Source organism: Corvus hawaiiensis, chromosome 8, assembly GCF_020740725.1.
Source record: "Corvus hawaiiensis isolate bCorHaw1 chromosome 8, bCorHaw1.pri.cur, whole genome shotgun sequence".
In the NCBI taxonomy this organism is placed as follows: domain Eukaryota; kingdom Metazoa; phylum Chordata; class Aves; order Passeriformes; family Corvidae; genus Corvus; species Corvus hawaiiensis.
The window spans coordinates 856,519-881,272 of NC_063220.1; the positions used below are offsets into that span (position 1 = coordinate 856,519).

The window sequence follows — 24,754 nt, forward strand, 5'->3', positions numbered from 1 at the left end:
GCTGCCTGATGGGCCCTGGCTGGGGCAGGGGCCCTGAGTTAATTTAGGACATTGACGCTTGTGTCCAAGTTGTTCAGCAGAGCCTGATTGTTTGAGAAGGGGAAGAAGCTCCCGGTGTGAAGGCAGTGTGGTTGGCATGTCACGCCATCCCATCCTGTCCCGTCCTGTCCTGCCCTCTGCGTTACATCCTGCCCAGTCCTCTCCATCCCACCCTGTCCTCCTCATCCTGTCCAGCCTCCTCCTCCTGCCCTCCCCATCCCATCCTGCACTCCCCATCCCTCTCTGTTCTCCCTCTCTGGCTCCAGCCTTGGCCTTGCTGTCTCCTGGGGTCCCCATGGTTCTGCTGTCCTGTGTTGGGAGGGCTGTCCCTGCAGGTGGCTGACATCCCAGTTCCCAGAGAGGGCAGGCACAGGGCTGCTGCCGCTGCTGCTCCCCTGCCTGACGCAGCCTCCCCTTGGGCAGTCGCGCACAAAAATCTCCATAAGCGTTGTGCACTGACTGACATGGAATACTGGAATAGAGAACAAGAAATAACCTGTTGCATGTTATCCCTTTCTGCTCAGCCCCGGAGATTTTCCATTCCTTCCTGAGCGGCGGGACGGGCTATTCCTTCGAGGTGGACTGGTGGTCTCTGGGAATCATGGCGTACGAGCTGCTGCGGGGCTGGGTAGGGCTCCGGCCGTCCTGGCCCTCGGATCGTGTGCTCTGGCTGACCCAGAGGGAGGGGGTACTCCTCACCTTTGTGCTCTTGTCCCCAGAGGCCGTACGACATCCACTCCAACAACCCCGTGGAGTCCCTGGTGCAGCTCTTCAGCACCGTCAGCGTCCAGTACTCCTCGGCCTGGTCCAAGGAAATGGTCGCGCTGCTGCGGAAGGTGAATGGTCCTCCTGGGCCGGGCTGGGGTTGGATGGTAGCTACTGTGTGGACAGGACTAGCTGGGAAGTTATCAGCATGTATCATCAGCTGGTTTAGCTCTGGCTTGCTTGAGGACTCAGAAGAGTAGCTGGTGAGTTTGCTGTAGGAAAGATACACGCGGTGCTGGCAGCAAATAAGTGCCTGTGATAGGAGTTAATGTTGGGTGGGTAACTTGCATAATTAGATTCCGTTTAGTGAGGAGCAGCGTGGCTGGCAGAGGCTGTGCCGGCGCATTCGGCAGGTTTGCGCTGCCATCTGCCGGGCAGCCGGGCTTCCAGGGAATCCAGCCTCTCCCTGGAAGGTGCCAGCAGCCCCCTCAGCCGGGAAGGGACCCCCACGTCCCCCCAAAGCGCTGGGGTACCCCGGCCCGGTGTCCTGCCCACGTGCCCTTTACAGCAGCCCTGTGCTCGGGAGCTGCAAGTGCAGCCAGCATCACCTGCTCCGTGCATCGTCACCTTTGGCATTGGAAAAAGACCCAGCGCTGACCTTATTTTCTGGAAATAGGTTGTGGCCACCTAGGACCAGTGTGTGTAGGACTGTGCCACAGTTTAAGGGAAACCATCCTCCATGGGCACTTTGTGGAGGTCCCACTGTAGGTGCCCATCAGTCGGGAGACCAGACACGCTCAGCTGCAGATGCCCATACTGAGGGGTCAGGACTCAAATCCTGTGTTCTGGGAAAATGGCAAGAACTGGTCCAGAGTGAAGGTGGGGCTCCTGGAGAGGGGCCAGAGTGGACACAGCTCAGCTGCCTTGAGCATCCCACTCTCAGGAGAGCTGGGACACGTGTGGGGCTCTGAGTATGCTCTGCAAAGGTCTCATCAATTGAACTTCGGGGAAGGTTTTCATGGGAGAGACAGGCATGGAATTTTCTGGAAGCCTTGCCCACACCCTGTGTTAATGCACCTCCACGTTGTTTGTACCCTCACATTAGACATCCCTCCAGCAGTGGGACACAGGTGCTGAATGCTTTGAAAACCAGCTCTGCCCTCAGACTGCTGTCTCGCAGAACAAGCGAGCATTGAGAACTTTATTCTCTGTGCTCAGTAATCCGTGTGTGTGATGAATGGAGCGGTGTCCCTGGTGTCACAGAGGTTGGACTGAAAGGATGAGCCTCTGCAGGGATCCATGCCTCCCTGGCAGGGGGAGGAGCATGCGGGGTGGCAGTGCTAGGTGCTGTGGGGAAGGGTTGGGCATGGAAGGAGCAAACCCATGCTGATCCAGGAGCCAGTGGTACCTGGTTTCACAACCTCCAGAACATTGTGTTAGGTATTTTTCCTGTAGTCAGTTATCTGTTTCCCACAGCAGAAAGGCTCCTTGACGTGGCTGAACCACTGGAGCTGGCCCAGGCATGCTGCTGCTGGGTGCCTTGTCTTCCTCCTCTTGTGGGAATGCTCTTCTCTCCAGTGCTTTATCACCAGTGTTTTTCCCTCCCCAGCTGCTGACAGTGAATCCTGAGCATCGCTTCTCCTGCCTGGCCCACATCCAGGCCTCGGCGCACCTGTCGGGCGTGGTCTGGAGCGATGTGTGCGAGAAGCGCGTGGAGCCGGGCTTCGTCCCCAACGTGAGTGGCAGTGATCCGTGTCCCCATCCCAGGCAGGGGCTGCTCCTCAGATTGGAGGAACCACTGTGGGAGCAGAGGTTTTCTGAGGGGGAAGCGGTTTCTGAGTCTCTGCTGTGCCTGACCTGAGTCGTGTCGTGTGTCCTGGCAGAAGGGCCGCCTGCACTGCGACCCCACCTTCGAGCTGGAGGAGATGATTCTGGAGTCAAGGCCCCTGCACAAGAAGAAGAAGAGGCTCGCAAAGAACAAGTCAAGGGATAACAGCAAGGACAGCTCCCAGTCTGTATGTGCTCCCTGGGGCAACATCCAGCTGAGAAAAGGCTGGATTTGGGCGGGTATTGCAGCTGTTACTGCCACACTGCAGGAGCCACAGGTTTATTTTGATGAAAACATTTGCCCATTGGAGTGTTTTCAACAACCAAGTATTCCTTTTATGGAAATTTGACCAGACTTTCACAGTAGTGGGTGCTTTGGAAAGGGAAATGAGCAGCAGAGGTCTGGGCAGCCTGCTGTGTTCAGCCTCTGCCCAGCCTGGGCACGAGGCAGCAGCTCCCTGTGTGCCTTTGCAGGGGCTTCCACACGTGGGCTGTGTGCTGGGCTCTCCCCACGCTGGCTGTGCTTCCTTTTGGCTGACAGCACTCCCAAAATACAGGATACATGGATAAATGCGTTATGTTTATGTCAGGAACAGTGTGATCTGTGTTTTATGGAAAACTGCTGCCGCGGATGGCACAAGCCCCTGGTGAAAGCCACAGGCAGCCAGCCCTGCTGCCTCCAGCTGTTGGGCTGAGGTTCAGGGGGTGGGGGCTCCCTCACACATCTGGAGGCTCCTGCGCACAGCTGGGAGTGCTGGGGGCTGCAGGCAGCAGTGAGATGCAAACGGGGCTGCTTATGCATGTTTTGTTTTTCTTCAATAGGAAAATGACTATCTCCAGGAATGCCTTGAAGCTATCCAGCAGGACTTTGTCATCTTCAACAGAGAGAAGTGAGTGTGTAGGGTGCTTTTTTTAGGGAAAAATACTCCTTCTTCTGGCTTCCCATAGGAATCAGTGCCAATGTCTGACAGCCAGGAGCACCTTGCTGCCGGCTTAGCCCCAGGTGACTGGTGTCAGCAGAGGAGCTCAGGTGCTGGCTGTGTATGAAAAATGGTTCTGGCCACAAAGGGAGACCAGATCGGGGATTATTAACTGCCATTAAATAAAATATGTCGTAGAGAGACTTCTGGGATTGAACATGTGTGTGTGACACTGCTTCAGTTCCCCCATGGCACCTCCTCACCCATCCTGCTTTTAGCAGATGATGTTTTGGGAAATGAAGGTGAGGAAGGTTGGACCCAGTGATTGCAGATGATGATCCTATGAATCTATTCTATGTGTTAAAGTCCCCGGTGGGAATAAGCAGGCAGGGGAAGCACTGGGTTAAAGCCACTACTTCCCCAGTCTGGCGCTGTTTGTTCCATAAGCCGAGCGTGAGGCAGGCTCCATGGAGGAGGAGGGGTGGCAGGAGCCTGGCTGTGGTGTGGGTACTCATGGCCGAGGTCTGGGTGGCTGAAGCCTTGCAGTCTGTTTTGGGGCGTTTCAGAGCAGTTCAGTGTGGTTGCTGATGCGCTGGGCTCTGTCACGACCTGTTTGTGTGCTCTGCGAGACTCCTCACGCTCCGTGGCTCTGCCGTAGGCACCTCTCGAGCGGTGAGGAGGCACCAGGGCTGCAGCCCACCCTGCCCACTCCTGGGGGTGTTCGTTCGGGGGGTGGCTGTGCGACTTCTGATTCCTCTGCTCCCACAGGCTGAAGAAGAGCCAAGAGCAGCCGAGCGAGTCCGTGTCCGCCTCCGAGACCACGGACGAAGCGGAGGCCGAGGCCGAGGCCGAGCCTCTGCACATGTGCAGCTCCGTGTGCTCCTCGGGCAGCAGCTAGGCTGGGGCCGCCGGGCCAGGCCGCCCGCGCCCTCACCTGCCCTCAGGTGCGCTGAGCACCCGAGCCCGCCCCGCTGCCGCCGGACAGCGCCGGCAGCTCCCCTTGCAGAGCTGGAGCACACCTGAGTTCCCACAGGACTGCCCTCCCGGGCCGTGGGCCGCCAGCCCGGCACCAGGGCTGCCTGTCGGGGGAAGATACGGCCTGTGCAACTTGTCAAGGGAGGAGGTCAACTTACGTAGTCCTTCTGTTTTAATGTCAAGTTGCTGATCTACACGTTCATAATGCAGTGAGAGGACAGGGAAAGAAGCCATGTCCTCGGGTCCCACGGGGAGAGACAAGGAGCAGGGAGGAAGGCCAGAGAGGTGGTGTGAGTTTGACTTCGGCATTCCCTGTTCACAGCTGCTGCTCTGGGGATGGGCAGTCCCTGCGTAAACCAGAGCAGCCCCGGGGCCTCTCTGGCACCAGCTCCTGGCAGCCTCCAGCTGTTTGGGTCCTGCAGCTCAAGGGTGTCCCAGGCACCTCCATGTCCTTGCGTCACCTGTCAGTTCCTTTCCCGATTCAAGGCAAATAAATGGGTTTTGTGTACTCCATGGATTCTTCAGGGGCTGGGAAATGTGTATTTGAGATGCAGAATGCATTTAAAATATTTTCTTCCTTGATGTGGCTGCTGCAGGCAGTGAGGAGCCGTGGGATGGATCGGAGGGTCTGGCTCCACGTGGCCAGGTTCAGAGGACACAGTTTATCATGGGCTGAGATTCTGTTGGAGGCAGATGGGGTGGCCTTGCAAGGCTGCTTGGTTACGAAAGACAGGAATATCAAATTTCACCCTTTGATTTACTTTATTTTCAGTGTAAAGTACAAGTACTGTATATAATTTGCCAATACCTGTCTTAACTTCTTAATAAGATGGGAAATCTTCCCTTGCTGCAGCTGTGGATGTTGCCTTTCTTGTTGCAGGGGCCTTCACTATATCAGTTGTTTAACCTGCTGCAGAGTGGTTTTTGGTTACTGTGGCTAAACCCGAGCCCTGCGGTGCCACACGACTGCTCTGGTGCCTCAGGTGTGCGGTGGGACCGCAGTCACCGTCAAACCATCGGCAGCTGTTTGCTGCCAGACACTGGGAGGCTGCAGCGTTTGCATCCGTACTGGATATTCCTAATGCAAAAATGGATGGGAGATGTTTTTAACAGGCCAGATTCTGTCAGGACCAGTTTTGTTGTGGTTTTTGTTTCCATGAAAAAAACAGAAAGGTGGAATGGTGCGAAGTGATCTTACACAAACTAGGACACAGTGCGTGTCTCTCACAGTTTTATGTGGGAGTTAGTGTGTGGCTGAAATTGTGCCGAGACGTTTTCATGGAAGTCTTTAAGGGTGTGCAGGAGGAGGGGAGCCAAAGCTCTGAGTCCAGTTGCATGGTTATTTTCTGGGCAGAGCCAGTAGATGCTGTCAGGCCCGGGGTCCCACCGGGGGTCCCTGGTGTCAGCCATGGGTCCTGCACACCCCGTGCCTCGTTTGGAGCTGCGTTAATGACGCCTCAGGGGCTGTGGCCATTCAGTGAGCGAGGGCCGAAATCAGCGTGTCCTCCTGCTCCTTCTCCCAGCTACAGGAGGGCACCTACGCTGGCTCTGATCCCAGGCTGTGCTGGGGGAACCTGCCCTCTCTGCCTCCAGTGAGTTCCAGTCTCTTTACTGGGCACCAGCGAGGCCTAATTACCTTCTCTCACCTGTCAGAGCTCGCCTTTGTGTGCAGGTGAGCCACGTGCTCTGGCCCCTTTGCTGTGCTGAGCAGCCCCTGCTCTCCACACGGGCAGCCTGTCCTCTGCCCGGGGCTCTGCGCTCACCTCGTGTCTCCATCCCACATCTCTCAGCTGGAACAACAGCTCTATCCTGGCGCAGCAGGTGAGGATCAAACCATGCATTTAGTTATGGATTACAGGTGATTTACTCCACTGGTGTGGGTAGGGTTTTACAGTGAATTCCATTGCACTATTTAGCAATTTCCTGTAAATAACAGTAAAATTTTGGACTATTGGAATGAGAATGAGCATCACTGATTTTTTTGACCAAACGATCCCATAGATGAGTGATGAAGATAGATCCTATTCAGCCAGAAGCTCTCAGGCCAGGAGAGGTGTTGGCAGTTACAGGACGTGTGTAATTGATGTTTTCGTCGCTTTCCTTAGGACAGGAGACAAGTGGGCCCTGAAGTGGGGGTTGGTGTGTGTGGGAAGGAGCTGACTCACTTCTGAAACTGAGTTTTCTCAGCCCAAACCCTCTCCGTCATCTGTTCCCCTTGCAGCACCCCTCTTCTTCAGTGCATTGTGCAAAACAGCTCAGCGGCACCCAGCAGAAACCAGGAGAGCTTCTGGGGGGATGCCTGGGAATGGCTCCTTCCCAGGAGAAGCACTCTGGGCAGATCCTGGCTACCTGGGAAAGCAGCTCTGGACTCCAGCACTGCATCTCCAGGGCTGTGCTGGGGACATTGCTGAACCTGAATCCCCGAGAACAGCACCAGGACACAGAGCTCTGGGCTCATTGTGCTGAGTGGGAGAGACACTGTGAACACATCACTGAAGCGCTTGGTTTTGATCTTAAATAATATTTGGGCTTAACCTCTCCAGAGCCTGTCGGAGACAGGCTTTCACTGACACCCGTTTGCACTCAGTCCCTGGAGAAGAAGTGGCAAGAAAAGAGCAACTGGAAAAGGGACAAATGAGAGCTCAGTGTTGTTTTCATTGTCAGAAGCCCTGTGCTGGGTTTCAGTGCTCCTGTCCCCCCTGCGCCCCACTCTGGGCCCCTCTTGTGTCCCCATCGCTGTGTCCCTGCAATGAGCCTGTGCCCACCGAGCCGGACTGGCTCCTGTTGGCCCTGCACATCTCTGTGGCTCCTGCCAGGGTGTCCCATGTCTGGCTCACCCCATCCACAATGGAGTCCTGGGCGTTTGATCCTCTCTCCTCCCTGTGCCACTCCCGTGGGTGTTCCCTGTCCCTGACCGATGGCACAGGCTGGGTGGGGATGGGGAGAAAGGTGTGGGGGCGTGGCAGGGTTGTGGTGCCCATGTTGGTGCCATCATTTCGGCTGAGCCCTGGCTACTGCTGCTGAGCAAACCTCACAGTGAAGTTGTGGCAGAGCCCCGGTCCCAAATCCCAGCTGGGAAGGTGTCACTAGCAGCTCTGGGTTACACCTCCACTACAGCCAGAACATAGGAATTTTCTGTACATAAATATTTAAATACCTGTATTTTTTTGTATGACAGATTTATACAGTGTGTGCCATTATCTGCTGTGAAAAGTCTACAGCACCTATAAATTATTCTCCTTTAATCACTTGCCATGAGATTGTTTTCTTATCTCTGTTGTGTTACTAAGTTTTGCAAAGTTGCATATTTTTAAGCGTTTGCATTGAATTCCACAGCCTTCACTGGGAATTTTGTGCAGAAGACAAATGCCACGTCAGGTCCTGATGTTTCTTCTGTTGCCAATTCTCTAATACTCCAGAGCTTGCCAAAAAGAGTCTAAGAGTAATAAAATAATAGCAAAAATGCCAGTAACATGGACTTGACCCTGGACAGTGCTGAAATCCTGCTGCCTTGGGAGGGTATTTTTTAAAATTATTTCAGTGCAGATATATGTAAATATATCTTTGTATTTTATGTTAATACATTCCTGTAATTTTCTTGCATGACAATTTTACCACGTCACAGACTATTTAAGTTATGACAAGGTTGTGTTTTTGCAGATACTGCCGGAAGCCATTGCACATGTGGAGTAATAAATGTGTATTTTTAACATTGCCAAGGATTTGGTGTCATTTCCAGGGTATTGAGCTGTAGATGCATGACACCACGGAAGCATCCAAACGCTGGAATTCTGGAACCCAGCCGGAATCGAGGCTGGTGGGACGCTGCCAGGTACGGCCGAGCCGTGCGGGACGAGAGCTGCGGGCCGCTGCCGTGGAGTGCCTCGGGTGCTGAAGGAGAGCCGCTGGCTCCGGGCGGCTCCGTGTCCGCTGCGCGGCTCCGGGCGGCTCCGTGTCCGCTGCGCGGCTCCGGGCGGTGCCGTGTCCGCTGCGCGGCTCCGGGCGGTGCCGTGTCCCGCTGCGCGGCTCCGGGCGGTGCCGTGTCCGCTGCGCGGCTCCGGGCGGTGCCGTGTCCGCCAGCCGCTGCTGGTCATTCCGCAGGGACGCTGTATGTGCGCACAGCGGGCGGGGATCGCGGTGGGGACCAGAGCCCCAGGCATGGCCAGTGGCCTGGGACAGCTCTGCCCACGCCGGGCCCCGCTGCCATCGGGGCTGGCGGCCGGGTTGGGAGCGCCAGGGTGAGGCAGAGCTGGGAGGGGAGGGCGGCAGGACCCCGCTGTGGCAGGCAGGGCACAACAGCCACGGCTCACAGGGATTTGGTATTCCCTCACACAGCCCTGGATGTTGCATCTTAACCTCAATAAAAGCAGCCCCTGGAAGTGTCAGGAGATCTCTGCTTTTTCTCTTTGATCCCCCCTCAGTGCAGGAATGATTTCTCTCACTACAAAAGCTGCTCCTCACTTCAAAGGAGCCGTGAAGGCACGAGGCGAATCGATGTGCGAGATGTGTGAGATGTGTGAGCCCGGGCTCGTCCCGTCTGCACCGCGCGGCGCCAGCGCTGCCGTGCCTCTGGGGCGGCGTTCCCGGCTGTCCCCGAAGCACCGAGGGCACCCCCAGCTGGGTTGTTCACTACGGGGGGAAAAGGTGAAGGTCACAGAGTGCGGGCAGTTTCCCACACACAGCCCTGAAATACAGGGGAGGAAAAGCTGAGGGATGGAAAGGCCCGCAGCAGCCGGGAGTGCTCAGTGCCTGCCTGCCCGTGCCCTTATCACTGTGCCTAAACCTCGGGAACTGGAATCTGCTGGGGACAAACAGGGAACGACCCTCCCGGGCTCATCAACCAGCCTTGTCTTTCTTACCTGCTGGGATTGATCCTGCTGCTGATCAAAGTGCTGGATGTGAGGGAAATCACAGAACCACAGAATTGCAGAATGGTGTGCTTGAGAAGGGACATTAAAGCTTGTTCCTCCCTACCATGGGCAGGGACACCTCCCACTGTCCCAGGCTGCTCCCAGCCCCAATGTCCAGCCTGGCCTTGGGCACTGCCAGGGATCCAGGGGCAGCCCCAGCTGCTCTGGGCACCCTGTGCCAGGTCCTGCCCACCCTCACAGGGAACAATTCCTGCCCAATCTCCCATCTAACCCTGCACTCTTTTTTATTTTGCATGGCAGTGGGAAGCCAATGCAAAATAAAAATAAAGATGCAGTGAGCGTGGAAAGCAGGGATAAGCACAGGGATAGTTCAGTGCCAGTCTGCCAGCTCATTTGCTCCCTTAGGAGCACTGCTGTTCTGCGGGAATCGAGGGGTCCATCCCCACTCCAGGCACAAGTGTGGGGACTTGGGGCTCCTCCATTGCAGCCATGGTGCTGCAGAGCTGGGGATGTGCTGGGAAGGGCATGGAGCGTCTCCTCAGTGTCCCTGACCCAGAGCCTGCAGGAAAGCTGTCCAAAGGAATTAGGGCCAGACACCGCGTGGGTTCCATGGGGGTTTTTTCCCGGAGGCTCTGGCTCCATTAGCAGGCAGCTGTGGGACTCAGCTCAGCCTCTCCTGGCACTGGGAGAGCTGCAGAGATGCTGCTGGCTCTGATCCCTGCATTAGGAGAAGGCTGGGGCAGCTGTGCTGGCTCCAACAGCTCCCTGACAAAGGGAATAAATGCAAACTCTCCCTCCATAAGGGAAGGGCTGGCAGGGTTTGAGCCTTAGGTTGGCACAGAGGGTGCAGGGACCTAAACCGAGTGATGGGCGAGAGGGAACAGTGTCTCTCTGGGTCTTCACCAGCCCAGGGGCCTGGTACAAACCAGGCCAGCTGTGGGAAAAGGGACATTTATAGCACAGAGACCTCAGAACTTCCTTTGCTAAGTGTTTACAAGCTGAGGGTGTTGGGGTGTCCCTGTCACCCCATGGATGTTGGGGTGATGGGGAGGTCACTGCCATCAGACTGTGACTTCTATCTCTCCCATTCCTTATGGAGGTCCTCCTGCTGTAATTTAACCTCTATTCAGAAAGAAAAGAGATCATAGAATCATAAATAGTTTGGGTTGGAAAGAACCTTATCTCATTGCACCCCCTGCCATGGCAGGGACACCTTCCACTAGATGTTAATTGCTTTGATGAAATTGCAGGGAAAATCAGAAAATCAACAAATGAAATTAAGTTAAAATTAAATATAAAACATCCAAACAAATGCATTCCCATATGCTTGATGCAGAAATTACTGCAGCATTAAGCTGTGAAATGTAGGTCATATCAGATAATCAAAAAAAAAAATTCAACAAAAAATTAAATCCCTCCCTGGTTTACATTTGTGGGTTCATTCCTAATTCATGGATTTGTGTATCTGGAGCTGCCATATGTGTTGTTCCAGCTCCCACTCACAAATCAGATCCCTGCTTGTGCCGCTACATCCTGTTCCCTTTCTCATGCCTGGCTCAGAGCTGGAGACTGAAGTCCAGCAGTGCCCAAGGGAAATTCGGTGTCTCACAGACGCATCACAACATCTCACCAGCCCTGGGACCAGCGTGGGCCTAGAGGGAAACCAGCCCCCACCCCTGGGGTTGTGGGTTTATCTGCAAACCAAGGGGCTCCGGGGGCAGGCACGGCTGAGAAGAAGGGTGGGATTCTGCCCACACCATGGATGATGAGGCTCCCACCGCTCCAAGGGGAGCACAGTAACCTGCAAGTCAGGATGGGATTGTACAAGCCTCACCCAGAAAAACTCAAGAAAACAACAAAATGGACTCGGGTGGATCAACCACTTCCACCATTTCGTGGTTTCCAACCAACTTTATTCCAAGCAAGGAGTAGACAGGAATGGAAAGCCATTCCTGGAGGTACATGCATGGCTCTATGGCCAGAGGTTCACTCTATGTACACACCTTTAAATATAATAACTGGGCTATAATAATCTCTATAAAAAAGTGTGTCGCACGCACCTGGCCTCCAAACGAGCCCTGGTATTGGGTATTGGACTCACACTCAGTTCTTGAAAAACTGTATAAATAATCTTTAAAAAACAAGGCTGACACTGGCCCAGGGCATGGCCAGGTCCTGGAGAACCAGCACCACTCTGCCCCGGGACACGGGGCTGCACCCACCCCTGAGCTGTGACCACCGAGGGACAGACGCGGTGACGGTGGCTCCGGGAGCACGGCCAGGGCAGAGGCCACTGACTGGAAACCATGGAAGTGCTCACGGGCTGGAAGTCCTTTGATGTGAGCGGGCAGTGGGTGCTGCTGGAAAAGAGCGTGATCCAGCCCGGATGTGCCTTCATTCCCGCCCCGGCCCCCAGCCGGCCCGGCTGACCCCGCAGCCCTGGGTACGTCGCGGTGCCGCATGCACAGGGAAGGGCTTTCCAAGCAGCTAGCGGAGGAACACTGACAGAGAATCCAAGCTGGGAGCGCTACCTCAGGGATCACTCTACTTTCTACCTATGAGGGAAGGGCTGGCGCAGCTGACAAGCGCTCGCTCGCTTGTCCTCCTGCGCGGAGAGCGGCCCGCTGGCCCCTTCCCGGCAGGGACAGCTCAGGACAGCGTCAGGACAGTGAGGTGATGTTGGACCTCCCGCCCGGCGGGGCCATGATCTTCTGCGCCGTGCGCCGGGCAATGTGGTCATCTGCCTGTGATCCTGGGGGAGAGCAGAGAGCGGGGCAGTCCCACTGCTTTAAATGCTCCAACCATAAAAGAATTCCTCAGGGGGAAATACTAATAATTTCATTATGTCATTTTGGACACTCTACTAGCATAGCCCAGTTTGGAATGGCTGTATTTGCATGAACTTCTTCATTTTTCATTGCTTCTTTCTGGAAAATGTTATAAATGGCTTTCCTATAAATAAATTTTGTGTGTAATAAAATGTGGGGCCTTGTGACATTTATCAAACAATATGGGACCCATCTGATCCAACCAGCTAAAAAGCCATTATGGAAGTCATTTTAGGGCACAGCATTGGCTTTCCAAGCTCCTGACAGCTGCTGGGCAGGTTTCTGCAGAATGAATGCTGCTGAATCACTGCCTGCTCTGGCTCCTGGAAACAGAGCCCCCGACAGGCTTTGTGCACTGACAGAAACACTGTAGAACATTCTAGAGCTTTCTGTGCTGCGCTTGGTCCTTTGGCTGCGGCCACAGGACAAAGTGCTTTATTACTGAGCAAAAACGAAGTTTCTGCTGCTCAGCCTTGCCCGGACACTCATCCCGCCCCTACCCGCCCCCGTTGTGGGCCCACGTACCGGACAGGCTGAAGCCCGACTGGTGCAGGTTGCGCACGGGCGGGGCCGCGGCTTTGCCGGCGCCGGGCGCGATTCGCGGTGCCGCGCTGGGCGCCACGGCCTTGACGCTCGCTGGCACCTCATGGACCGGCCCGTCGTACATCCCCCGGGGCACGCCGTGCACCTCGGCCAGCTGCGGGGAGCAGAGGGTCAGTGTGCGGGACGGGAGACAGGGCGAGGGGGAATGGCCTCCAGCTGGGCCAGGGGAGATTCGGGCTGGATACGGGGAACATTTCTTCATAGAAAGGGCTGCCCAGGCCTGGCACAGCTGCCCAGGGCAGGGGTGAGTCCCCATCCCTGGAGGGATCTCAAAGCCCTGTGGATGTGGCACTTTGGGACGTGGGGCAGTGGTGGCCTTGGCAGTGCTGGGAATGGTTGGAATCGATGGTCTTAAAAGGACTTTCAACCTGGCCTTGGACACCACCAGGGATGGGGCATCTACAGCTTCTCTGGGTTCCATCCCCCCCTGCAGGGAGCTGGCACATCCTCATCCTGCCCTCCAGGCACCCCAGGCACCCTGAGGCACACCAGAGTCGTGGCTCCTGCCTCTGCAGTTAACTTGGGTTACTGATTCCTGCTGTGCCTTTGTGTAGGATGCAGAGTTACAGTGTCTGCAATAGCACAGGGAAAAGGGAAGGAGGACAGAGCTGTTAAGAAGCTCTTTACATATTTGCATGTCTTTGTGTCTCTTTAAAAAGCTATGCCAGCACACAGGAGGATTTATCTTGCTGTATTTCCAGTACCTATGGGACATCCACCCCTCACCCTCCAAGGGCTGCAGAGCAGGCACTGGGAATACAGCAACAGAAACTTCTCCAGCACAGCTAGGAGAGGAATTCCTCCCTCTACTTCAATACAAACAAAAAAAACCTTTTGCTAAAAGTCATATTTTTGCTTTGTAACATTATAATGGGCTAATAAAACTGTCATTATTAGCTCTAATACTAAGAATTCTTGATTGAGGTGCCAGGCAGTTCCATGACAACACACAGAAAGAAATAGCATTAATAATATTCCTGCTGCTGTTGCAGGTTTGCCATCCCAGCAGCCCCAATTCACTAAAGCAGAGACATTGTGATCAAAACACAGGATTATGGCAAATAAAACTCTCCTTACCCTGTTTCTTGCCTTTATCCTTTTATAAACAAAGTCAGGGAACGTCTTCCTAGGAATGAAGCGACCTGAGCCCTGGGTGACACACAGATTTCCATCTTCAAGGACAACTCTTCCCTGACTTATGACCATGGTTGGGACCCCGTGGCACTCGGTGCCTTCAAATATATTGTACTCCACGTTCTGGAAAAAGCAAACCCTGTTATTCAGAGCCTGTAGGGTTTAAAAGAAGGCCAACAATGCCCCCCATTTTTGTACATTGCTCCTCATGCACCATATGTCAGAACTAACTAACCCCTCATATTTCAAATAACAAGATTCCAGTGGGAAGCAAACTGGAGTGGAGAAAATAAACCCTAAACCCCATCATATTAAACGACAGCAATAATTTTATACTTATTAAATTGTATTTATATTATTATATTATTTATATACTCTTTATAGAATATTTAAATTATATACTATATTAATACCATTATATATTAAATTATAGAAATAGTTTAATACAAATTAAACTATAACTAATACACATTACAGTTTAGCAGTAGTTCAATACTTAAGTGCAGCACTTACATTTTTCTAGTCCACAGCAAATACATTGACCTTAAGATTTCCATACCAGATGCTGACTGTTTTGGGGTGGTCACTCAGTACCAATCCCACCCTTTACAGCAACAAAAGGGTATTTTCCTTGTATTTTTAAAAGCAAATGCAAGGTCACTTAACCTACACAGAGAACTCCTCCCCGGCTGAATGATTTGATCTTGATAAGGACATGCATTGCTTTCCAGATCTCTTCTGACTCTAAAACCAGCTCCAGAAAATGATTTTTAAAATATTTTACCAAATTGTGGGTTTTTGCTGAGATGATTTTCGTAGCCTTGGGGTTCCACACCACCAGGTCTGCGTCGGCGCCCACAGCCACGCGCCCCTTCCTGGGGTAGCAGTTGAAGATCTTGGCAGCGTTGGTGCTGGTCACCGCTACGAAATCGTTCTCATCCATCTTCCCGGGGACCTGGGGCGGAGAGGGGAGGGAGCATCACAGATGGACACAGCTCCATAGCGGGCACGGTCCCTCCCTGTGGCCAGACCTGTGCTGTCCCACTGGCAGGAGCGGCCAGACACACCCCTGTGCCCATGTGGGGCGAGGGTCTGCACTGCCACTGGGCTGCGGTACAGGGGAAGGGGGATGGGGGCCTGAGCCTTGTCCCTGTGGGCTAAAGGATACGAGAGACAGGTTTTATTTTCCTTCGACTCCAAAGCTTCAAGTCTCTGATAAACAAGACCTTCACTGGTTGGCTCCAACTCCTGTACAGGCACCTCAGGGTCAATGAAGAGGGTTAAGCTCAGTGAAGAAAGACTGGAAGTGAACCTACGCAAGTGCTATTTATCATCTTCATTTGCTATCTTAAGAAAAAAGCTATTTCTCTTTGAACAAAGCCCACCTAAGAGAGGTTTCAGTGTGGCTTGGCTCCCAAGCTCCTGCAGTCTGCACAGGGACATCTGCTTTGTGGGATGCAGGATAGAGCCCCCCAGGGATGCTGCCAACAGGGAAGTGTGCACTGGGGTGCCAGGACACAGACTGACCCCACCCTCAGATCAGAGCCCTGCTGCCTGGCAGACACTGAGGTGACACAGAGACTTGTCCCACTGGTGGGGCCGGGGGTGAGCAGGCAGTGGGAAGTATGGCCACGGCCACGTCCTACGAGAGAGACACCCTCTCCCCATCCTCCTCCCAGGCCTCTGGTGAGCACGAGGGGATGGGAACACCTCATCACCCTCAGGAAAAAGTGCTGGAGAGACTCCCTGGTGACTGTGAGCGAGAGAGGAGGGTGGTCCCTACAAAGCAGCCTTTGAAGACACTGGGAAAGCATTTGTGTGTCTCAGTCTCTTGTTAGCAGCTCTCTGAAGCTGCAGCAGTGTCTAGACAGTGTCACCTCTCTGGCTTGTCTGAATTAAGGAGGCTGTGACAGCCTCGAGCACAGGCACAGCTCACGTGTGCTCCCATCCAGCTCCCCCACTGCAGCACCTACCACACACTTCTCCCAGACCACGGACATCCGCTCCTCGATGCCATTGGTGCCCTCGGGGATGAGGGTGAAGTTGTCCTTGCCCACGGCCTTCTGCGCGGTGGTGAAGGTGCAGTGGGCGCTGCCGGTGACCTGCAGGTCCCCGCTGGGGAAGGACAGGGCAGGGGTCAGGGAGGGGGGCACCGACGGCACCCCCAGGCCAGCAAAGCCCCCCTTGCTGGGCAGACCATGGGGGCACCGATGGCTCGCGGGCGTAGGGCCCCACAGGCCACGTTGGTGCTGTAAATGGCACCCGGGTGGGTGTGGGCGGGATGCAGACAGCGCAGGTGTGCTCAGGTGCCTGGGTGACACGGGACCCACCTGGACAGCAGAGTGCTGAGGTGATCCGGCGTGCTGGGGTCGGGGCTGATGGGGGGCGACGTGACGAAGGCGGCGGCTTTGGCCCAGTTCTTGCTCCAGTAGTGGGAGCCGTCGGTGCCCAGGCTGGCGGTGATGGGCTCCCCGTACACCACGGTGCCTGCGGAGCGAGCTGGGAATGAGGGCGGCAGGGACAGACACGGCACCGCCGCAACCACACACGACAGTTTCACTTCGTTCAGCATTCCCAGCCCTTCAGATTCTCCTTAATCCTTTAGATTATCTCAGATGAGTGGGAGACACTGCCAAAGCAAGTTCTGGATCTGTCTGTTATCTCCTTACACCAGACACACATTCCCACAAGCCATCATGCCTTCCTTTAAACCAAACCTGTGTCTGTCTGGCAGCCCCCAGGCTGGGGGAAGCGGTGACTGTGCTCCCCCTTCCATCGTGCTCCCCACAAGACTGATCCCAGCCCTTCCCACTCCACCCCCAGCCAGAATTGGAGCTTGCTCCATATCTGTTTTTCATTCAGTTCACACATGGATCATGAGTGGATTATTTCCCGTTTCTCAGCTGTGTCTGCCGAGGTGCAGGTGTCACAGTTTCCAGCACATCCCCTCCAATCTTCCCATCTCCAAGCAATTAGTGCCAGCACCCCTGCCATGGAAACCAGCATGAGCCTCAGTGCCCTCAGAGTGTGGGGGAGCTCAGAAGATAAGGACTTCTCAGACCTCACCGCTAGAATGAGAATCCTGGCTGGATTGAGAAGCTCAGTTACCGTCTGCGCAGGCCAGCGTGTTACCTTTCCTCTTCGCCTGAGCCAGGACGTCTGCGGCGCCCCTGCTCATGACCTTGGTGACGTAGAGGGGGCAGTTGGCCTGCCTGGCGATGGTGATGGCGCGGAACACGGCCTCCGCCTCCACCTGCGGGCACAAGAACACGGCACAGGTGTCCCAGCCCCTCTGCACGACGGGGCCCGGAGCTCGGCGCGAGGGCTGGCGGCGTTACCTCCTCGGGGCGGCTGAGGACGTGCCCCTCCGGCCCCGTAATCCCCAGCTCCAGCAGCCTCTTCTGCTCCTGGGTGGGCAAGGAGGAAGGAGAGAGCAGTCAGTGACGGGCACAGCCTGCCTGGAGCACCCTTTGCGGGGACACAGCACCCTTTGTCCAGAGCCACCCGAGGGCTGGGGACAATTCATGAACCCACCGAGCAGTGCCATGAGTCCCTGGGACTCCCCCTCACTGCGGGGCCACTTCCCAAGGACCTATCCCGTGCTGCAGAAATGCACCTGCGTGGGAGCTGCTGTGTCCCAACAGCCCCTCTGGACCTTCGCAGCCCTCAAAAGCACGGTTCTGGAGGAGGGCACTCACACCCATCGCAGCTCATCCCCAGGCTGCCCCAGCCCTGGTGCACGACTACAGCAAGGGAGAGGTGTTCCCACCACCTGAGCCTGCTGGAGCTGCTCAGGAGCCCCTGGAGGAGGCAGGGATGGGCACAAGGATGTGAGACTGTCACTGGGGTGCAACAAGTGCCACCTCTCCCGAACATTTCTGTCCCTTTGCACTTCGCCATGTGGCACAGAGGAAAGGGAACCCCTGGTGACAGATGCTGAGATGAGCTCTGGGACGTCCAAGGTCACTCACGTGGCACCTGAATGCAGATGTCCAGCACACACCTCACCTGTCCCCTCTGTGCTGCTCTGTATCATGTAACCTCCCAGTCAGCTGGCACTAATGCAAGGATGTTATCCAACACCACGGAGCAGATCCCACAGGAGCCTTTAAAGGACCTTGCTCTTAGAGGATGCTTATTTGTCTGTATTCTTGTCACAGATCTCCTCCAAGTTTGTCCCCAGAGCTCAAGTGTCACCACACTGGCAGCTTACAGAAACACTGCTGCAGCTATGAGCTGCCTGGAGTCACGTTATTCTGCACAGCCAGCTGAGGAACAGGTTTCTAGCTAAAATCCCAGGAGGTGGGAATTAGCCTCTATCCTGTTTGTTCAAATAAACCCATTTGAAGGATTGGCTCTGGCTTTCAGTTTAGCCTTCCTCCCACACCAGACTGAACACTGGCGTGACCATGAGCTAAAGGAACTGCCAATCTAACTCCACCTTGTGCATCTGACTGAGGCTGGAGCCAAGACTGTCTTTTCTACAGGTAAAAAGGGAAAATAAGGCCCATGAGCAGAGGCTTTGACATCAAGGAAATGCTGATGGTGGAGTTAAACACTGCCAATGTCATGGATATTACTGTAAAAGCCTCAAACCTCATGCTTTTCTCAAGTACTCCAGACTCCTACACAACACAGATAACGGGATAAAGCATCACTTAAGGCAGTCAGTAATCCTTTAGGAACCCCCAAAGTGCTTTTTGGGAAGATCCATGAGGACCCTGATGATTCCACAGGACACTCTGATCCTCCTGCACGTTCCTCTGCCTGCACATGCTGCTGCACAGGGTCCCATGAGCCCCCTCCCTCCACCAGCTTCCCCTGCAGGGGCAGAGACAGGGGCAGGGATTCTCCTCCCCGAGGGCCCTGGTCACCCTTGGGGTTCAGTGGACACAAGCACGGCACCTCCTCGATGATGTCCCCGTTCTCCGCGTGCACTTGGGCGATGGCCCCCAGGTCCCGGAGGATGCAGAAGATCTCGTACATCTGCCAAGACACAGCAGGTCCCCAGCGTCAGCCCCACCACCACCCACGCTCAGGGTGAGGCTGTGGCTTTCCCTGCATGCTGGTGTCCTACCTGGCCATCAGTGCACTGCAGCTTGTCCTTGTAAGCCATGAACACCAGGAAGGAGTTCACACCTTGAAAAAAGAAAATGACACGTGTGGCTTTGTCCATCTGAGAACTCACTGCCCTCATGTGGGCTGTGAGGGTGGTTGAACCAGGGGGTTGTGCTGGTGAGGGTTAGACTGTAAGTAAAACAAAGCCAAGGGCTGATGTGAGGAATGTCCCCACAAGCACTGACCCCAAAGCATGGGAGTTGTGAAAGACAATAAACCCCTACTTTTTGGTGCATCTGAACCAAAAAAAGAAACCCCTGTGGTCCCTGTCTGGGTTTAGGTGCCCTTGGTGACTGGTTCCAAACGCACACTCAGCTGCCTCACTCCCAGGCGGGTTTTCCTCCAGTGGTGGCTTCAGTCTATGGTTTATCCTCAAATTTGGACAAGCACCTGGAGGGACAGGACACAGGGAATGGCTTCCCAGTGCCAGAGGGCAGGGCTGGATGGGAGATTGGGCAGGAATTGTTCCCTGGGAGGGTGGGCAGGCCCTGGCACAGGGTGCCCAGAGCAGCTGGGGCTGCCCCTGGATCCCTGGCAGTGCCCAAGGCCAGGCTGGACATTGGGGCTGGGAGCAGCCTGGCACAGTGGGAGGTGTCCCTGCCATGGCAGGGGTGGAATGGGATGAGGTCCTTTCCAATCCAAACCAGTCTGTGATTCTGTGAATTGCTGCTGTATTTTATATAGATAGAGGCAATAAGCAATACCAAACCCTGATCAAATTACAACTGTATTTCATATGTGTTCCAAGGAATAGCTCCATTACTTCAGCCACTCTGCATTTTAATAGGAAATTCACTGCAAATTTCTATGGTAATTGGCCAATTAAACCCTTGCTTGCAAGACTACAGATTACACTGAAGACACTTAGCTCTGCATTAGCATATCTGAAGGAAAACGTAGTTCCAAACATGGCAATAGGTATTAATGAATGCATGAATCCCTGCCGCTGGTCTACTTTCCTGCTTTCCAGCCAGCCACATCCTGCGGATACCTCGGGATGCACAGGAATTACAGGCACAACGGAATCTCTATGGAATGCTTAAAGCTGAGTTTTCTTCCATAAGCCCTGTCTTGGAGGTCTTTATTTAAATGTTTTTTTGTATACCTGGCAGCTCATGTCAGGGTGGCCAACCCTACTCCTTTAATTTCCAAAATCCCCTTCCATGACCAGGCTGCCAGTTGCCCAAAGGTGAGGGCACAGACCCCGATGTTATGGCAGGAAGCCGGTGCCAGTGTCCCCATCCACAGCTCTCTCCAGCTCACAGGAAGGAGCACGGTCCCTCTGCAGTGCGGGGTGCCGGGGGGCAGTGGCGCCGTCCCCGCTCCCCCGGGGCCCCGCAGTGACCCCGACCCCGGCGGGGCTCCCTCTGCCCTTACCCTTGTCCTTGACCAGGGCCTCCAGCTCCTCCCTCAGGCTCTCGTGCCAGCGCGGGACGTCCACGCTCAGGCCGTAGTCGCAGCAGGCCTGGCCGTCGGCGCGGTCACGCCACTGCTCATAGGCGGCCAGGAGGCCGCTCCCCGCGTCCGGGCACACGTGGTCAACTGCGGAGACACCGCGCGGCGTTAGGGACGGGCAGGACACTGCCGGGCACCGCGGGCACCGAGCCCCTGCCAGAGACCCGCTGCTGTGGGAGCGGACAGCGCGGTGCCAGCTCATCTTGTAGCGCTGCTTAGAGACAGTGGACAAGGAATGTCCCAGACAGAGTGATACAAATGGAACAAGCAAACCCCAAGTTATGGCTTCTTCATCTTGTTTTCAGCCAGCACAGCACTGTGAGTGGCTGGTGACAAACCTCACACTTCTGCTCTGGGGCATTTCCCATGGGCAGCACCCACTGCCCGGCACTTCCCTTGGCTCTGCTCCCATTCCCTGCACTGGCTGTGGGCTCGGCAGGGAGCTGGGCCAGCACTCTTGAGACTGGTCCTGCAGCCCCATACTACAGTGGCTCTTGGAAATGGAATAGGAACAAAACAGGGCAAAATTATTTTACATTAACACAAAAATTGAGCCTGTGCTTAAAGCCAAGAAACTTGACATACCCCCATAGTTGTAAAGCTGTTAAAAACAAAAGGTGTTTAAAGTGTTCTTCTGTTTTGCTCTCTGATGAGGTGAGGCAGGAGTAGACACATATTTTTAATATACACCTGTATTTTTAATATCAGTGTGCAGCAAGGGAAGGAGGTTCTGCATGGTACACAACACCTCCAGTTAGCCTTGTGGTGCTTTGATTTCTCCCGCAGAAACTGACATTTCTGTGCTATGAAGGTAAATAAATATCCCTGCAGTGACTCAAGGCCTGGTGTATTATGCTAGAAAACTTAAAGCCTGTTGGAATGTGCTCCCTCTTACTGATCATGGTGGTGCCTCCTGCCAGCGCTGCCTTGGTGCCTTGGAAGAAGCCGTCGGCCGAGCTCATGCCCATGACGGGCGCCTGCAGCCGCGTGTGGACGTCGATGCCCCCCGGCATCACCAGCTGCCCGTAGGCATCGATGGTCCTCGTGCCACCGGGAACTATCAGGTTTTCTCCGATTTGTCTGGAAAGGAAATCAAGATCTCCTCTTAACTGGCAACAACTTTGAAGTGAGGATGCCCAAGCAACCTCTGTTGCTCCTCCCCAGGCTGCCAGTGCTTTGCAAGTCTTTCCAGCTGCAGAACTACACCAGTGTAGCTCTTTCTTGCACTACTCTAAAATGCTGCCTTTGTTTTTCAAAAAGATTGCCAAGAAAAAAATGATGGGAAGGAACCTTGTTCAAATGCCAAGGCACTGTATCATTCTAAGAAATTACATTATCAAATATAAATTCTTAACTTACTTTATTAAACCATCCTCCACATAAACGTCTGCATAAAATGACTGATCATCGTTGACAATTTTTCCTCGTTTGATTAGAAGCTGGTCACTCTATGGGAAAAAAACCACAGTTTTTAAAAGATTCTTTTGTTTAGATTTCACTTGACTCATTCCGAGCTTTATTTAAATCTGGGATTAATATTTTCCCTCCAATTCCTCAAGTTCAGTGACTATCCAGACTATTCTACAACTACATTTGCAAGAGGAACATTATGAAATTGTCACTTGGAGGAGCACAGGTCTCTGAAGGGTGGCAGGAGCCAGGGGTGCATCGCTGAGCCTGGCAGCCCTGGGTACCCCCAGCTCCAAGGGCTGAGCTGTGTTCCTGCCTCCTCCCTTGGCTCCGGCTAGCTATGAGACTGCTCAGTGCATCTCTCAGTGCATCTCATTAACCTGGTAATTTATTGCCATTCATTATCTGCGAGGCAGAGGCAGATAAAGCCTCGAGGACTTGCCTCACTGCAAAGCCAGACACTGGCACAGTTTTCAGATTTGCAGAATCTTTACCCAGAATCTTTAAGTAGAAAATTTAAGAAGCAGCAGCACTGATGTCTATGTGGAGCTGCAGCCTAATTTCAGAGGATTCCTGTCCTGCTCTCTGGTATTGCTTGAAAAATTATTTCCAGTGCTGAAGTGGGCAGCACAAAGAGCACGGCCTGGGCACAAAACCAGCGGAAGGACGCCTGAGCACGTGGCAGCACAGCCTGGAGATGCTGCACCACAAAGCGCCGGGTCCTGAGGCAGAACTGCCTAGAAACATTTTGGGGCTTGTTTAAAAGAGCATCGTTGGCATATAAAAGGAAAATTAAAGAACCGCATTCCTTTTTTTTTTTTTTTTTAAACTGTCAAGGATTTATCGTGTCTTTATTGTTTTCCCTTGTCCCATAACATCAATCAAAGGAAGCCTCACTGTTGCTGCCCCACGGGAGAGCCTGACGGCCCCTCCCCTTGTGGGGCCCATCTTCAGCCCATCCCCATCCTTATCGCATCCTCATCCTCACTCCGTCCTCACCCTCACCCTCACCCCATCCCCAGCCCAGCTCCAGCCCCCTACACCCAGGGTCCGCTTCCGCAGCCCAGTAACGCGGCTGGTCCCAGGCTCCCGCACCCACCGGGATTTTCCCAAGGGAGTTCTGCCACGAGCCAGCAAAAGGAGAAAAACCAAAACACAAGGCATCGCAATCGAGGGATTTGTCCCGACTCCTGCTGGGAAGCGCTGGCGCCGGAAGGAGGGAATCCCCTCCCACGCAGCCCGGCCGGGGAGCTCCGGAGCGGGGGCGGCAGCGCCCGGGCCGCGGGAGCCGCGGGGGACCGGGGAGTGCGGGCGGGGACCCCCGGGCTGAGGCGGGGGAGCAGAACACGGCTGCGAGACGCTCTCCCACTCCCAAGCCCACCCCACGATAAAAGCGTTCCCGAAGCGCATCTCCCGCCCCGGCGGCGCAGGGAACCGGGGGCACGGCGGGGCAGCCCCGCGGCCGCGGTGCGGGGCGCGCCCGCCTTTGTCCCCCCGGGGCGGCCCCGGGACAAAGCGCTGGGACCGCCGGGCTCCGGCCGGGCCGCGCAACAAAGGAGAGGAGCGGGGAGGCTGCGCGGCGGGGACAGAGCAGGGGTTCGGCACCGCCGGGCACCGGCACCGCCGGGCGACCGCCCCGGGGGCGGGCAGGACCCCGCGGCGCTCCTCGGTGTGCGAGACCGCCCGCCCCGCTCCATCTCCGCCGGCCAGGGGGACCCCCGGCCCCCGGCGCGGCCCCAGCTCGCAGCCCCCGGGGTCTCGCAGCCCCCGGGGTCCCGCAGCCCTCGCCCCGCAGGGAGCCCTCACCGTGGCGCGGGTCACGCTCTTCCTGCCCGGGTGCGACATCGCCGCCGCCTCCGCCGCGTGTGTGCGGGGCTGCCGCGCGTGCCCGCGCCCGCCGCCGCGCGTCCCCGCCTGCGTGCGCGCCCCCGCCCGCCCCCCCGCGCGCCCGGGGCCGCGGACAGAGACGATCCGGCGGGAGGCGAGCGGAGCCCGGGTGGCGGGGCTGGAGACAGTCGTGTCCCCCGAGAGAAAAGCGGCCGCTCGGCGCCCGCCGACCGTGCCCTGCTCAAACCCGCTCCGCAGGGATGGTCCCAGCGCCCGCTCCCGGCGCGGGGCTCCGCGGGCCGGCGGGACGGGACGGGACGGGACGGGACGGGACGGGACGGGACGGGAGGACAGCCGGACAGATCCCCGCTCGCCCTCCCGGAGCGGTCTCGGCCGGGCCGGCTCCGAGAGGCGCCCCCGGGCCCTGTCCCGGCGCAGTCCCGTTACCTGCCGGCAGCCGTCGGGCAGCGCAGCCGGAGCGGCGGCTCTCGGGGGCGGCGCGGCCGCGGCGGGGCCGGGATCGGGGCCGGGGTCGGGATCGGGGTCGGGGCTCGGTCCCGCGGCGGGGCTTGGTCCTGGGTGGGTGCCGCGGCGGTGCCCCCCGACGGGTGTCCCTGTTCCGGAGGCAGCGAGCGAGGCGAAGTTCAGCGTCTTGTTGTCGAAGGCATCCTCCACACTGCAGAACATCCCGCCGCGCTTCTGCCGCGGCCGCGGGCTGCCCGCTCCCAGCCCCGCAAAGCAGGCGGGCAGAGCCTCCTCCTCCCGCCCCGACATGGGCCCGGGACCTCCTGCGCTCCCCGCGCCGCTGCCGCTGAGCTCCCGCAGCCGCTCGCCCTGGGGACGAGAGCCCAGCGCCGCGTTAAGAGCCGCCCAAGGACCCCCCGCCCCTCCCGGTGCCCATCCACCCGTGCCCGTCCCCACGTACGACCGGGAGGTGACATCTCCCAGCGTCTGTGATGGCAGAGACAGCGCGGGGTTGGCTGCCCGGGGTTCAGCTGAACGCCCCCCCGCCTCAACCCTCCCGGGCATCTCCTGGTCCCCC

At 56.0% G+C, this 24,754-nt stretch overlaps 2 protein-coding genes across 5 annotated transcripts in view; one reads left to right on the forward strand and one right to left on the reverse strand.

The window, feature by feature from the left end:
- The window catches only part of STK32C (serine/threonine kinase 32C), a 68,901-nt gene extending 60,720 nt beyond the window's left edge, over positions 1 to 8,181 (forward strand). For 2 of the 3 annotated variants that reach the window (XM_048311648.1, XM_048311650.1), the window contains 6 exons: positions 564 to 667; positions 759 to 875; positions 2,354 to 2,479; positions 2,628 to 2,759; positions 3,394 to 3,461; positions 4,260 to 8,181. In XM_048311648.1, the coding sequence (XP_048167605.1) occupies positions 564 to 667; positions 759 to 875; positions 2,354 to 2,479; positions 2,628 to 2,759; positions 3,394 to 3,461; positions 4,260 to 4,389 (677 nt within the window). In that variant the 3' untranslated portion in view covers positions 4,390 to 8,181. Of the gene's footprint in view, positions 1 to 563; positions 668 to 758; positions 876 to 2,353; positions 2,480 to 2,627; positions 2,760 to 3,393; positions 3,462 to 4,259 lie in introns of those variants that run through there. The other variant, XM_048311649.1, reaches the window with a different exon arrangement.
- Positions 8,182 to 11,198: 3,017 nt separating this feature from the next.
- Positions 11,199 to 24,513, reverse strand: DPYSL4 (dihydropyrimidinase like 4). 2 transcript variants are annotated; one of them, XM_048311874.1, is made up of 14 exons: positions 24,160 to 24,513; positions 21,835 to 21,923; positions 21,371 to 21,555; positions 20,398 to 20,562; positions 18,980 to 19,041; positions 18,808 to 18,888; positions 17,241 to 17,309; positions 17,035 to 17,155; positions 16,233 to 16,389; positions 15,876 to 16,017; positions 14,687 to 14,857; positions 13,846 to 14,025; positions 12,691 to 12,862; positions 11,199 to 12,089 (listed from the first exon to the last, which is right to left on the reverse strand). In XM_048311874.1, the coding sequence occupies exons 1-14, from the start codon at positions 24,484 to 24,486 to the stop codon at positions 11,998 to 12,000; spliced, it is 2,013 nt and encodes a 670-aa protein (XP_048167831.1). In that variant the 5' UTR covers positions 24,487 to 24,513; the 3' UTR covers positions 11,199 to 11,997. The 2 variants fall into 2 exon arrangements, with proteins under 2 accessions (XP_048167831.1, XP_048167832.1); XM_048311875.1 differs by lacking the exon at positions 24,160 to 24,513 and adding an exon at positions 23,692 to 23,782.
- Between the last annotated feature and the right edge of the window lie 241 nt (positions 24,514 to 24,754).

Bases quoted from the DNA above. Each gene is read 5' to 3' on its own strand.
- DPYSL4 (XM_048311874.1), bottom strand. From the start codon at position 24,486: ATGTCGGGGCGGGAGGAGGAGGCTCTGCCCGCCTGCTTTGCGGGGCTG. The intron at 21,556-21,834 runs GTAAGTTAAGAA...TTTCCTTTCCAG, and splicing joins GTGGAGGATGGTTTAATAAA to ACAAATCGGAGAAAACCTGA. The intron at 17,310-18,807 runs GTGCCGTGCTTG...TTGCCCACCCAG, and splicing joins ACGGGGACATCATCGAGGAG to GAGCAGAAGAGGCTGCTGGA.